This window comes from Nothobranchius furzeri, chromosome 7, assembly GCF_043380555.1.
Source record: "Nothobranchius furzeri strain GRZ-AD chromosome 7, NfurGRZ-RIMD1, whole genome shotgun sequence".
NCBI lineage: Eukaryota > Metazoa > Chordata > Actinopteri > Cyprinodontiformes > Nothobranchiidae > Nothobranchius > Nothobranchius furzeri.
This window is the reverse complement of record NC_091747.1, coordinates 35,991,047-36,005,860: the sequence shown is the minus strand read 5'-3', so window position 1 is coordinate 36,005,860 and position 14,814 is coordinate 35,991,047. Positions and strand designations below refer to the sequence as shown.

At 42.6% G+C, this 14,814-nt stretch overlaps 1 protein-coding gene across 4 annotated transcripts in view; it reads right to left on the bottom strand.

The window, feature by feature from the left end:
- The window catches only part of palmdb (palmdelphin b), an 81,484-nt gene that overhangs the window by 8,187 nt on the left and 58,483 nt on the right, over nt 1–14,814 (bottom strand). For 3 of the 4 annotated variants that reach the window (XM_054751372.2, XM_054751374.2, XM_054751375.2), the window contains 2 exons: nt 338–2,615; nt 137–225 (listed from right to left, as the gene is read on the bottom strand). In XM_054751372.2, the coding sequence (XP_054607347.2) occupies nt 137–225; nt 338–2,615 (2,367 nt within the window). Of the gene's footprint in view, nt 1–136; nt 226–337; nt 2,616–10,746; nt 10,846–14,814 lie in introns of those variants that run through there. The other variant, XM_054751376.2, reaches the window with a different exon arrangement.

Sequence of the window (14,814 nt, the reverse complement as noted above, 5' to 3'; positions counted from 1 at the left end):
TTTTTCCATTTTCAAACATTTTTGAAAAAGCTCCAGGGAGCCACTAGAGAGCGCTAAAGAGCCGCATGCGGCTCTAGAGCCGCGGGTTGCCGACCCCCTGTCTAGTGTCCCTTCAAGAGTTACGGCAGAAACTCACTCTGTGGTCACAGGATAAGGCAGAGCGGTCCATCCTGTGGGCTGACTTCATCGGTGATGAGGGGGAGGACTTGCACTTCACTGGGACAACTGTTGCCAAAGACAAGACCATACAATTCAACAACATACACAAGAATATCATGATGGATTAAATGGATTCGATTAAATAATCTTGTGTTTGATGATTACTTTCTGAACATACCGGAGTTGTCAAAAGCCAACGTGTCCATGGGATTTGACGAGCTCTTGTCAGCACCCAGCCTCTCTTTGCCATATAGTTTTGCTCTCTCCTTCCTGAGTTCCTCCTCCCTTTGTTTCATCACCTTGATTTCCTCATCCACGAGTGATATTGAGCTTCTCGAACGCAGCTTGAAAAAGGGATTATTCAGGAATATTTTTTCCTGAGGCTGCTCACAGGCTTTGTTGAGTGAGAACTCCGAGGCACTGCGGATGATCAGATTAGATGTCTCGAGAATGATGAGGCTGGAGCCACTTTCCTCGGGACACCACTCCCCAGACCGGCCCGTTATGTTGTCTTTAGAGGTGAACTCATTCCTTGGGTCTAAAATAATAACATTATTTGCTGATACTTCGTGCTTGAGTGGTTCCTTAGTGGGGGAGGAGGTTATGATGAACGACGGTGTGAGGGGTGTGCTTATGGATCTGGGGATACTTCGTGACGGAGCACAATCCGTTGATTTTCCCATCCTGGAGAGCCCCCTTTCTCTTTTAAAGTTTTCCTCCCTCTCCACTGACAAACGGATCTCCCTTTCAACTGATGTTTCTGGGTCATCGTAGGGAGACCTGTAGCTGGAATCATCTAGACCGGAATCCTCGGAGCAAGGGCTGAACTGAGTGTGAGAATAGTCACCGACCAAATTTAAGTTCTCCAAGTCACGTGTTTTCATGTGTGTCCTCTCAATGTTGCGGACTGGTGTGTACATGAAACTGTGGCTGCTTTGTAAACTTGACTTCTTAGTTGAAGGTAGGATAATCTTGTTTTTCATTTGCTCTTCCATTTCCCGCCACTGTTTGCGAGCTAGCTGGAAATCCACATGCTCCATACTCACATTTTCACTTTTGGTCTCTTGGATTACACAGAAGTCTTTGGGTAGCCTCTTGACTGTGTCTGCATTGAAGCTCTCTTGATATTTGGTGTGGTTATGATTGGCATCTCTGCCATTTTCACTCTCGTCTTCAGATATTTTGGACAGGCCTTGAAGACCCAAAGGACAATATTTGACTTCTTGTGGAGGGACTGGAGAGGAAGCAATGTCCTCAGGTTGTTCCAGAACTTCAGTTATTTTGGGGACCTCGAAACAAACCTCTTCAAAGTTGTTACCATCTTCTTCGTTAACATCACTTGTCTCGGTTTTCTGCACAAATAGTTCCTGGGCACTAAGTTGAAGACTGTCTAGATAAGAGTCATCATCTTCTTTATTTATGGAGGAGGAGAATATTGCTCTCCATTTGTCATCTGTATCACTATCTGAGAGAGATGCTGCAATCTCAATTTTTAGGCATTCGTCAATATCTTCAGGGTTATGATAGGACTCATTAGACACATCTGACAAAGCCTCCTCTCTAATGCACTGCTCTAATATTGACTCGTCTTGAAACGGTTGCTCAGACAGGGTTTCATAAACCTCTGAACTATTTTCTGGGTAAAACTCTTGATTCTGGTAGACCTCAACCTCGGGATCCACTTCAGGGTCTTGCTTAGTGTATAACTCAAACTCAGTGTTATGTTCTGGTTCTGGGTCCTGCTCGAGATCAGGGTAGAACCCCATCTCATAGTCTTCCTTAGGTTCGATTTCGGGTTCCAGCTCTGGTTCAGGGTAGAACCCCATCTCATAATCTTCTTTTAGCTCAAATTCAGGTTCTTGCTCTAGCTCTGGCTCTGGTAACTGATCCACGTTGCTGTCTTCGAGTAGCTGTTGGTACAGTTTTGGTGATGGACTGATTTCAGGGTCTTCACACTGATCTGACTCTTGCTCAAGAGCTTGTTCTGGTGGGATCTGCCGCTGACATTGTGGCTGGACCTCGTAAACACTGTCAGCACTAGAAATGGTGTCAGATGAGTTGACTGACTCTTTTCTAATAAGTTCATCATGATCTTGTTCTGATATGACTTTTTCTTTTGAATCCTGACAAGGAACACGAGTGCAGACATTTGATTCCGTGCGGTCATGTTTGTCAGTATCAGTTGTGCATGGGAGGTCAGAGGTCAACGATGATGAGCTGACCACTTCCCTCTGGTCATCTGGTGAGTCTGTCTTTAAACAAAACAACTCTTCTTCAGCAACAAGATCCCCCTCCAGCTCAAGTGAATCGGCCACAGCTCCTGTTGTACAGTCCATCACCAGCTTTGATAGTTCTGTTGTTTCCATGGTGACCGGGATGAAGTTGTGAATATCAGTTTTGCTGCAACCTTCGTTCAGCTCTTTTTCTTCAGCCTCTGTCTTCACCAAAACGGCTTTCTGCCAAAACAAGACAAAACAAAAGAAAAGGTTTCAGCACATACATTTGTTTACGGTTTGAATCGCACGCATTCATTATTTATCTACAATGTTCTCCAAACAGTTGATTTACATTTTGCTTTGCTATGTTGCTGTTCTTAGATTAGAAAAACTGTCCCTTCAGTCAGACAATATTATTTGTCATCATTTGCATAAAAAATGCTTGGATTTCTTTTGCTGCTGTAATCAATGTTTTGAACCACCATCATCAACGCCCCAGGCTAGAAGAGTGAATCACTGCAATCACACCTCATGGTGTAAAAGTGAAAATGTTAATATTAGTGTGACTTAGCCAACTCTGGGAATGTAACAAGCCTCACCATGGACAGGTCCCAAATAATCCCATTCAGATATCTATGTGTGAAGTGAAATAACGGGAAGGGGGGGGGGGGGGGGGGGGGGGGGGCTGTTGCTATGCTGAATGTTACTCTAAGTGTGCAGCAGGAGAGAGAGAGCACATCAGAGGCAGCTGAATTAGAAGATATTATGTTGGCTCTTATGTAAGGCTGCTGTACTGGGTCAGCCTCCCACACACTGCAGGAAGACTGGCTGAGCCCCCAGTCCCTGTTCACTCCTTTAAAGCACGTTATCAGAACACACATGGGCATCAATACAACTGGTGGCTAATATGACAAATATATTTTTGGAAGTAATTTAACACGAGCGTTGAGTTTAAAGGAGACATATTGTGCAAATCTTACCTTTTGCATCCTTTTCTGCTGCCATCTGGGTCTCTACAACCTCTACGGACACCCCACATGTGGATAAAAACCACCCTTCCGCTTTGTCATTGTCAGTGTTTGGTGTCAGGAATCACTTACTTCTATGAGCCGTTTCAAAATGTCTCTTATTGTGATGTCACAATAAGGGAACTTAGCATAGAATTAGTATACCCCCCACAAACACACACACACCTGCTAATGCTGGAGGAGCAACGGTTTTACTCTGATCACCTCCCAAAGATTATAGCTCCTCACCTCATAGCAGCCAGCCAGCAGATGGGTGGGTATGACCAACAATAGCTTGTTTTCCTAAAGTGACAGAGCCCTGAAATGACTCATTCTGGAAGGTTCTGAAAATGTCAAGAATAAAACTGCTGAAATCCCTTCATGTGAGACTAGAGAGCTTTTATAACTTTTTTTAAATGGTGTAATATGTATGGAAGCATATTGCAACCAGCCCAAAGAACAAAACAGCTCAGTTTTTCCTAATTAATAAGATAACTTGATGAAATAAAAATAAAAAGCATATGAAATAATTAATAAAACAATCCTTCTACATGTTCTGTGGAGGAACTCAAGCATGTTCTGTTTGTTTACACTAATTCACTTTTAATTTGTTTTGGGACGGAGACTGGAAAATAGTTACTTCATGTTTTAAATTTCAAAGTCCTCAACAAGTCGAGCAAGAAGTACAAGATCCCTGTTCAGTCTTCCTGAAGAGGAGTTTAATCTGCAGAAATGGTTGGATTTCAGGAGCCCTCAGAAAAGTGGCCGGTGACAGCAGCAATAACAAGCACAGGCACCATCCTGTTACTGACCTGGAAGCAGAAGTTTAGGGACGCACAAGCTCCGTGTTTCACATTTTCACATTGTTCACTCAATCTCCATCAATGCTCCCCGACATCCACGTAACAGCGGTGTCCCCAGCTCAGGCCAGCCTTCCTCCAACAGCTGGCGGCTAAGCAGCGGCCCACCTTGTTTACTCAATTTTCTACACTGCTCCCCAAGACCCATTAACAGTGAGCTCCCCGGCTCTTGCTAGCCCTCCTCCATGTGTGAATCGCCAATAGCTACGAATTTCAAGCATCCTGAAAGTACTTGCTCGCTTCCTTCTGAACTTTATTGCTCAGTCGCAGAAGTTAAATGCTTTGTTTGGGTTACGCTAGAGAAAATGGCAATTGAATTACTATGAAGCTCATGCTATTTACAGGAAATGGAGCTGATTGCTGGAGTGAATGCTGAAGATTGCCTTTTGGGTTACCGTAGTTGCAATACATACTCTAAACTGTGTGGCGCTAAAGAGTCAAATGGACCTTTATCACTGGCCACAATCGGCATTAAAATTTAATATTAAAAAATCTGCATCGGTTTTTACTCTATTAATTACCCAGGTTTTACATACCCACCCCCGGACTTTCGCATGGGCTCACCTGGGCTACAGCCCTGGGCCCCTGCGTGCTGGAGGGCCCCGCCCTCGGTCCAAAACGCATTTTTATTTTTGTATGTAATTCGCTAACAAGATGTTACCATTTAGCTAAGAAGCACTGGGATTTGTTTTGGCAAACATCTATCATGAGTCATGACTGCTTATAATTGGTCCAAGTTTTTTCACTCTTTACGTCACGGTGGGCGTTTGCAGCCTGACACACCCCAGTGTGCGGCGGCGTGAACAGTGAGTGCTTCGTAATGGCGGACAAACCCAGAAAATACAACAGTGGAGCGCTGAAAAGAAAGAAGAAGAAGGAAAAGGGGGAACGCGACAAAGAGGTGCTTCAGAAAATACCAAAGCTAACAGGTTTTTTTAAACCACTGAGCGAAGATGGAGCTGCAGGATCTTCCTTGCGTTCTGTAAACATTAGCTTTGCTAGCAGCATTGCAGTTCGGCCAGCTGATGTTCTAGCAGTTGCAGAGGAAACAAAGACGCCAGACTTGGGGGAACCTGCTGAGACCATGTCCACCATGGATTATCTTTTCCCGCTGGAGAATGATTGTGGAAGATTGGCGGCAGAATCCGAGGCTGCAGAGAAGGCTAAAACGACGAACCCGGGGGGACCTACTGAGGCCACGTCCACCATGGATTATCTTTTCCCGCCGGAGAGAGAATATGGAAGTTTGGCGGTTGAATCTGCGGCGGCAGAGGAAAAAAAGACGCCGGACCCGACGTCACCTGCTGAGACCACCAACAACACGAATGATCTTTTCCTGTCAGTGAGTGATTGTGGAAAGTTGGCGGCTGAATCCGCGGCTGATGTTCCGGCAGCAGAGACGCTCGACCTGGAGGCATCGGAGACCACCACGTCCTCCATGGATTATCTTTTCCCATCGGAGAGTGATTGTGGAAAATTGACGACCGCAAGTGCGTCTGGGCCACGGATTGAAAATTTAGATGAACCTTACAGTACGGATCCAGCTTGCTGGGGAAAATGTGATGCATCTGTGCGTGCCTACTGGGCTGAGCGAGGACCGCAGAGCTGCCAACACATGGACGTAAATTTTAAAGCGTCCGAACGTGTGTACAAACAGCAGAAGCGGTTCTTCTCCAGACTGCACTTTAAACGCAGACTCGCCAATGGTGAGTATGTCCAAAGACAGTGGCTGCTTTACTCTCCATCTACCGGAGCTGTGTTTTGTTTTGCATGCTGCATTTTCAGTGATGCTAAAAGCAAATCGTGCTTTGAAACTGGTTTCAGTGACTGGAAACATGCCACAAACAGGATGAAAGAGCATGAAAACAGTGAACATCACAGAAAATCTATGCTGACTTATATCACACTTGGGTCAGCTGCTGGGAGGATAGATTCAGAGCTGGAAAAACAATTTGAATCTGAGAGTGCATATTGGACTGAAGTTTTGAGAAGAATTGTGTCTGTTGTGAAGTTTTTGGCAGAGAGAGGACTTGCTCTTAGAGGATCTAGTCATGTTTTTGGCAGGACTGATAATGGTAATTACCTGGGCCTTCTGGAGTTAATCAGCGAGTTTGATCCCTTTTTGAAGTCTCACATAGAGAAATATGGAAATGCAGGTGCAGGGACACCTTCATATCTGTCTTCTAAAATATGTGAAGAGTTTATTCAACTGATGGGTGATCGTGTTCTGTCTGAAATAGTCGGTGAAGTAAACATGGCCAAATGCTATTCGATCTCTGTTGACTCCACACCAGATGTTTTCCACCTTGATCAGTTAACATTTATTCTGAGATATGTGTCACCTGAAGGGCACTCCCAGGAACGCTTTCTTAAATTTCTTCCCATAGAGAGCCATACTGGGGAAGCTTTATGTGAGCTTGTACTCAAGGTTTTGGGAGAAATGAACATTGACATTGCAAACTGCAGGGGACAGTGTTATGATAATGCTGCCAACATGTCAGGAGTGTATAAAGGACTACAGGCACGTATAAAAGAAGTAAATGCCCTTGTTGAATGGGTTCCATGTGCAGCACACACCCTGAATTTGGTTGGGGTCAACAGTGTTAACTGTTGTTTTGAGACAGCTGATTTTTTCCAGTTTGTGCAAAACCTTTTTAACTTCTGCTCCAAGTCAACAGCAAGGTGGAACATAGTGACAGCTGGACTCAAGCCCAATGCTAATAAGCGCATTGAAACATTGAAGTCACTTTCTAACACAAGATGGGCTGCACATGCAGATGCCACACAGGCCATATGCATAAACTATGCAAACATTCAGAAATCTTTAAGGACTATTGTACATGACACTAACCACAATGCAGCAACTAGAAATGAAGCCAGGTCACTTGATAAAAAAATGGACAAACTTGAAACTGCCTTCATGTGTACTGTGCGGCATTTCATCCTCCAGCGCTTTGAAAAGGCAAGTGTAGCGTTGCAGGCTGTGGAGCTAGACTTGTGCAAAGCTTTGGATTTGGTACGATCCTTGAGGGACTACATTGGAGGTTTGAGAGACCAGTTTGACAGGTTTGAGTCGCAAGCAAAGGAGTTGTCTCCAACAGTTTCACATGTTTACAAAGGAAGCACTCAGAGACAAAAGAAAGCAAATACAAAAGGAGAAAGTGCCACCACTTCAGAGGTGGAGCAGTCAGCGAGACACAAATTCTCCACAAGTGTATTTTTGGTGGTGGTTGATAGACTACTTGCTCAAATCGATCGCAGGTATGCTGCATATGATAACCTCAACAACACTTTTGGCTTCCTGAACAACCTTTCTAATGTCACTGCCCAAGAACTACGAAACAAAGCCTCTAATCTCCAAAGAAAATATTCAGCCGATCTGGAGATGGACTTTGTAGAGGAGATTGTCCAGTTCAAAGATTTTATTCAGAGTAGAAGCTTCACTTCTGCTCCATTACTTTTACAGTTAATCAGAGAAAAAAACCTACAGAGCATCTTTCCGAATGTGGATATTGCATTTAGGCTTTACCTGACATTCCCTGTCACAAATGCAAGTGGTGAGAGATCATTCTCTAAGCTTAAAATAGTGAAGAACAGACTCAGATCAACAATGGGACAAGAAAGACTGAACAGTTTGACTCTCATGTCCATTGAGAGTGATGTAGTGAGAAGGCTGGACTTCAGTGATCTTGTCAAGGACTTTCCTGCCAAAAAATCCAGAAAAGTAAGCATGTTCTCAAAATGCTGATGGGTTTTAAAAACTTTGACAAATGAGTAAAAGAGCTTGGTTGCCTGATCCATCTTTTGCTTTGAGCACAGTCTTCTGTCTTAGTGGCAGATGAGTGCGCTTTTGCCTTTTGTTTATTTTTGTTTAAGTAATTTGACAGCAAAAGCAGAATTTGAATTGTATTAAAATGCTCAATGTGTAAATGACAACCTAATGTTAGGTTGTTGATTCACAGAGCTTTTAGAAGCCAAAGTTTAAATAACATTTTCTTTCTATAAAATGCAAATCTATTCATTCAAGGATTATTGTATTGTGTGTGAATTGGTTTATTAAAGATGTGTGATCTAAACAAAAGTTTCAATTTGTAGTCCTTAAAATAATATAGTAAAATTATGTGTGTGTGTGTGTGTGTGCGCGCGCGCGCGTGTGCGTCTATGCAACAATTTTGAAACAGGGGGCCACCTAAATTGACTGAAGCCCATGGGCCCACAACCTCCTAAATCCGGCCCTGTACATACCATACACATACAGTGGGTCCGGCATGTATTCAGACCCCTGTCAATTTTTCACTCTTTGTTAGATTTGCTAAAATCAGTTAAATTATTATTTTTTCCTCATTAATGTAAACACAGCACCCTGCACGGACAGGAAAACAGAATTTTGGAATTTTGTGCATAGGTTTAAAAAACAATAAACAATATTAGTGTGTGTCCAATAGTGTAGGCACTAATTACATATATGTGCTGCAAAAGACTCCACCGTCCTCTGGACCATAACATGGTTTTGTGTAACTCCAGCATTGATTAAGAATCTAACAACAGCCAGAAAATGTACACCCTCTATAGACCCCCCCCCCCCCCACACACACACTCTCCTACAGGGACACGTGCATGCAACAGACTGAGCCCCATGGAAACCATCAGCATGCCTGACACTTACTGCAGCGCTCAGCTGTCACCTCCTCCACCACCTCCCCCTCACCACCTCATCAGCAGACTGCTAAATGTGATCAGGAGCAGCTCACATTTTAAAAAACACAAAGGAACTAAACCAGCAGCGAAGTGAAGAAAAACAACAGGTGTGCATTATTAAATCATAAATTCTTAATATATATATATATATACAGTGTATATATATATATATATATATATATATATATATATATATATATATATTTACATGCATCAGGTTTGTATTTGCTGTTCATATATTAAATATAACTTCTGAGTAAATGTTCACAAATAAAACCGGTTATTGTATTCATATTCCAGTATGATGTAATCATTTCTAAGGGCCTCTGTCTCTACCTGCATGCTCCGACATCAGTCTCTGCTGGATTATGCGTAAAAACCTGATATCTGTCCAAACTGGCTGTAGAGATGATTACGTACTTGTTCCAGGATGAGTGAAACAGATAAACAGACACTCAGCTTAGATTTCTCTCCATCATGTGAGCATGTTTCATTGCAGCGGTGAGTCATTCCTTTATTGAAATGTCCTGTTCTTGGAGAGGATGCAGCTCGAGTCAACGCCAACATGTGATGAAGACGACCAGGTCCTTCTTGTCCGTGTATGTTTCTGTTTCCATTGTTTAAGGTACAGTGCCTTCTAGAATCCTGGAACCCCCCCAAGGCACTTTACAACACTATCAGTAACTTACGCATTCACACCCTGGTGACGATGAGCTACAATGTAGCCAGTGTCTTGCCCAAGGACACAGCAGCAGCAACAGACTGAGCAGGGCTCGAACCTGCAACCTTACGATTACAGGGCGAGCACTTGACTCCATTGCCCCTATCTTTTGCTTTTCTAATGTGTCTTTAGCTTTTGTAAAACTGATTAACTGGACCCAAGCAGACGGTAACCTTTGTTAAAATTCTGTTAGAGCTGCTGAACTCGCGTTGAATCCACAAACTGATTCTTCTGTCATCAGCAGAATGAAGCGTCTGTGAGGTCTGAGAGGTTTTGTGAAACAGATCGAGGTATTGATCGTGTTTAACCACATGTTCTGGGTCAGTCATTATTTTCTCTGACTGGCTGACTGGCTGATACTTTCATGAGCAACTTTACAGATAAAATAATGTACAGCAATCTGATGGTATGGTTTTAATATATTACATGACTGTTTCTTTCATTTCTGACATTCAATACATTATATATTTATTAAAATATGTCTTTATTGTGGCATAAATATGCTGTGCATTTTTTTCTCTATTGAATACTGTCACTCTTGACTCTCCATAGAAACCTGCCATTTACTGCATTTTATAAAAATGTGAATAATTTGGAATAAGAGGTACTAGTTAGACAAGATTAGTTAAAACTTGTTTGGATAGTAATCAATAACAGAATTAACCAGTGGTTCCATATTAGTTATTTGTAGTCTAGTTAAACATACAAGGGTGCATCTGCTAAATAAGCTAGCTTAAAACGTTTAATCAAGCCCGCTAACAACATTCTAACATAATACAGCTAACAATCACCAGACTATTGTCTAAAACCCTCAGCCAATAACATGGCTCAGTCTGGAACCAACAGCTGGACCATCTGGTGGTCTGTTTCACTGAACCACCGCACCTCACTTACCTGGGTCCTCCACTCATCACACACCCACGTATTTGCTAACAGAACACCACTGGTGTGAGAGGTTCAATATTATCAGCAGCTGCTACCACTTCAACTGTTAGAGTCCTGTTTTGAACTTCTGAGTTCAACTTGACAACACAAAGCAAAACAACCATATGCTGCTCCACGTAGTTTAGAACCAAGACACCTACCGTTAACCTGCAGAAGATCATCCACAGAGAAATCATGTCCCAGAGAACAGCACCCACCTACAAGCTGCTCCAAGAGTGGGACGAGCCCCCGATGGGGAGCTTACAGAGGAAAGCACACACACACACACACACACACACACACACACACACACACACACACACACACACACACACACACACACACACACACACACACACACACACACACACACACACACACACACACACACACGTGGTCGTCATTAGGAAACCGCTCCAGGGGGCTTCATTTTCACTCGGTTGTACATGATGACAGTTCTACCAATAGTGTGTGTGTGTGTGTGTGTGTGTGTGTGTGTGTGTGTGTGTGTGTGTGTCTGCTAACTCCATCCAGAAATGCTGCAGCTGTGAATTGGGAGTCAAACCTGCAACCTTCTTGTTGGGGTGTAACAGCCACCAGCACACAGACCCTGAAGCCAAATAGATGGAAACCCATCAAGATCTCCAAAGCTCAACCTGATTTTCTGCCATTGGTGAATCTATAATTATCGAACATCCATGAAAAATTCAACTTTTGTCACAACAAACATTTTGAATATGGCTGATGGCTGAGGATGTTGCCATGACGACCTGACCTGGATAAGCTGCAGAAGTTTGAATCACTATAGATGAGCTTGTTTCCATCATAACCTTTGGTACAAAACAACACAGTTTTACTGAGGCCGTTCTGAGTGGATCAAATCAAATCACATAAAGAACGTGTCCGCAAAGCCAGGGGCGTGTCTAGAGAATTTATTTTGGGGTGGCCAAGTAGGGGCACAAATTTGGACAAGGGTGACACATGTAAATGGCCCATAGCCAATTAAAAATGTTCTTTCTTTTACAAAACTACAGTGTTAATCGAAATTTAATTGGCTACTATAAACAAAAATACTGTCAAAATTGTCACCACAATGGTGCAATTTTTGTAATAGTTATCTATGACATTTTGCTATATATAAATGCATACATTTGTTATATTAAACTGGGATATCCTCTGACATTGTAAAGTCAGGGTTTTTTGAAAAAAAAAAAAAAAAGAAGCTCAAGTTCAGGGCTGTCAGAAGTACAAAAATGGGAAAAAGTGCACTTTGGACGAAGCAGGTGTCAGTTCTAGGCTAGCATATGGTGCATTTTAACTTTTGGTTAAATAATAATTATTAAAATATTTTTCAGCTAACAACTAAAATAAATTACGTTTTAAACCATCAACACTGGACAATTCGTGTCCGTAGGCTTGAATTGTAAGTTTTTGTGCCCAAATATGAGGTTCCCACCGCCGCCATTTTGACCGTGTCACAGGTCCCGTCACACTCAGACAATCCAAAAATGGGAAAAGAGGTGGAGCGAAGGGTGGAGCTGCTACATTGGGAACAGGGTTGGAACAAATGAACCAGTGTAGCTACTAGCTAACGTAGCTAACCCAAGAAGCTAAGAAGGGCTCCTTGAACTGGGGTATCCCACTCGCAAGGCAGACTGGCTCCCGTGTGAGGCTGTAGTCATGCTGAACGCCTGTGGTGATCTAATATGGACTGGGACTGTTAAATTACAAGCGGAGCCTCAGACCGCTGCGATCGCAACTGGGTGCCGTGACCCTTTACATCAGCTCATGCTCTCCAGTCGGAGATAAGCGAGACACTAACTAGATGCTAACCCAAAGCTAACAGAGTTTTCCGGCCGTTTTCAGCAATAAAAATGTGGTAGAGTGATTCCAAAATAAAGGCACCTCTGGCCTGCTTAGTAACGAAATCATAAATAGGTAAGCTGACCGAGGATATCGGACTTCGCTGGTCCACTGTGGTGAAAGATCCGCGTGTCCGCCGTTGTTGACGTTCCCTTCTCTGGAAGCCAGAGATCAGCGGGACATTAGCTACATGCTAACCCCAAAGCTAACAGAGTTTTCCTGGTCGTTTTCAGCCAGAAAAATGTGGTTGAGCGACTCAAAAGTGAAGCGGCATCAACAAAATGAGCTGCGGCGTTTCTGTGGTCTCCCTCAGCATCACTACAGCCTCGCTTTGGAGGAGTCAATGAGGATTTGCTCTCTTGTGCTGCCAGCCCCTAGCGGATGAAGGTGGAACTGCAGTTTTTGCCACTCCCTTGTTGGCTTCATATTTGCTGCAGAATTATGGGGGCTTTTGTTTAAACCTAAAAATTATCAACACAATAACGTCAACATCAATAATAACAAGAAATGAAAAATCTGGTTTGCTATTTTGTTTAAACACAGTGGACTCATTTTCTGAATTTCAGAAATGTGTTGGAGCATGAACCGAGCTCAGTTTAATGCAGAAAATACTAAAACACAAAAAAACAATGAACTTCCAATAAAATGTTGGATGTTTAATTTCTGCCACTGCTATTAAAAATAAACAAATAAATAAATTAATTAATCAATTAATAATAATAATAATAATAATAATAATAATAATAATAATAATAATAATAATAATAATACCAGCAGGTGTCTGTGGGCTGGATTAGGATTTTGTTACAGCATATGGATCACTATAACCAGCTAACTGCATTAAAACCATTCCATTAACCTGTCCTGTGGGTCACTTTGACTTCCATTATCTCGTCATGTATCTGTGGGGGAGCAGATATAGAGAAACCATCTAGCCTACTGTAACTTAAAGTAAATCAAAGTTTCCTCTAAATATTTATCTAAGTTGACTTTAACATCAATGTAATGTCCCCTTGGTCCATGAACAAGATAATACAGCTTAGTCAGAACGTCTACAGGCTGATACTGCAGTACCATGTTGTTACAAGTTTTCATTTCTCTGTTCCAGGGGCGGCGTTAGGCCCGGCTACTTGGGCTGAAGCCCCGGATGTTTCATGAAAAGCCCCGGATCTAAATTGCGGAAGTTACATGCAGTACCAAAGTCCAACAGAGAGGGAGCAGCTGGCAGTAGTTTATATACAGCCTGCCTGAGCCTCCACCACTGAAGAAGAAGCCCTTCAGCAGCCGGCTTCTTCTACACTCTCTGCCTGAAACGCATGAGTGAAGATGGACATAAGGACGTTTTTTAGACCAAAAGTACGGCGACAGAACCACAGCTTTGATGAGACTGGTGTTGACTCAGGTTTGTGAGTCTTATTTGAAAATATTTGTTGTGCTGCTGGTTTGCCTAAAGTTAGCTTATCAGGTAAAGTTGTTGGAGAAAGAAAGGGAATATTTACTATCATCTCTCACTAAACACTAACAGGAACAATACTCTGCCCTGAAAATGCTTAATATGTAGCTTCAGATTAAAAATTATGTGGTACAAGACAAATATATATGATGTTGTTGACTAATGCGTGTCACGTGTGTGTGTGCGCGCGCGTGTGTTAAGCCCCAGATCTTCTTCAGTCCTAAGTCCGCCCTTGCTCTGTTCTCTCATCCACATCTCTCACCGTCTCCCTGTCAACTCCTCTGTGTCCCTGAAGAGCAGCAGAGCCTGATCAGAGATCAGATCACTGACAGCTGTTACTCAGACACAGCTGCTGACCCGCTTAGCTGAGTTCTCAACAAGTCCAGAAATTAAACCCCAACCCGATATCCCCCAAAACCATCTCTCCAGACACCACATACAAAACTTGTTTCCTGTTTCTTTTTTGTGCGTTCACGGTGTGTGAGGCTTGGCCATTGGGCCAGACACACACAGCTCCATCTCTCTCTCTCTTTTTCTGGGCTGTCTGAGTCCGATGCGGACCGGTAAATTCACTTAATTAACTATACATTTATCAGAAAAAAAGGAAGTGTGCTGATTTATTTTTTTGCCTTTTCCCAGGATAAGGAATTCATAAAATGTATATATATATGTATATGTATGTGTACACACACACACACACACACACACACACACACACACACACACACACACACACACACACACACACACACACACACACACACACACACACACACATGTATACATATATATATGAATTCCTTATCCTGGGAAAAGGCAAAAAAATAAATCAGCACACTTCCTATATATATATATATATATATATATATATATATATATATACTATATACTTCCAATATATATATATATATAC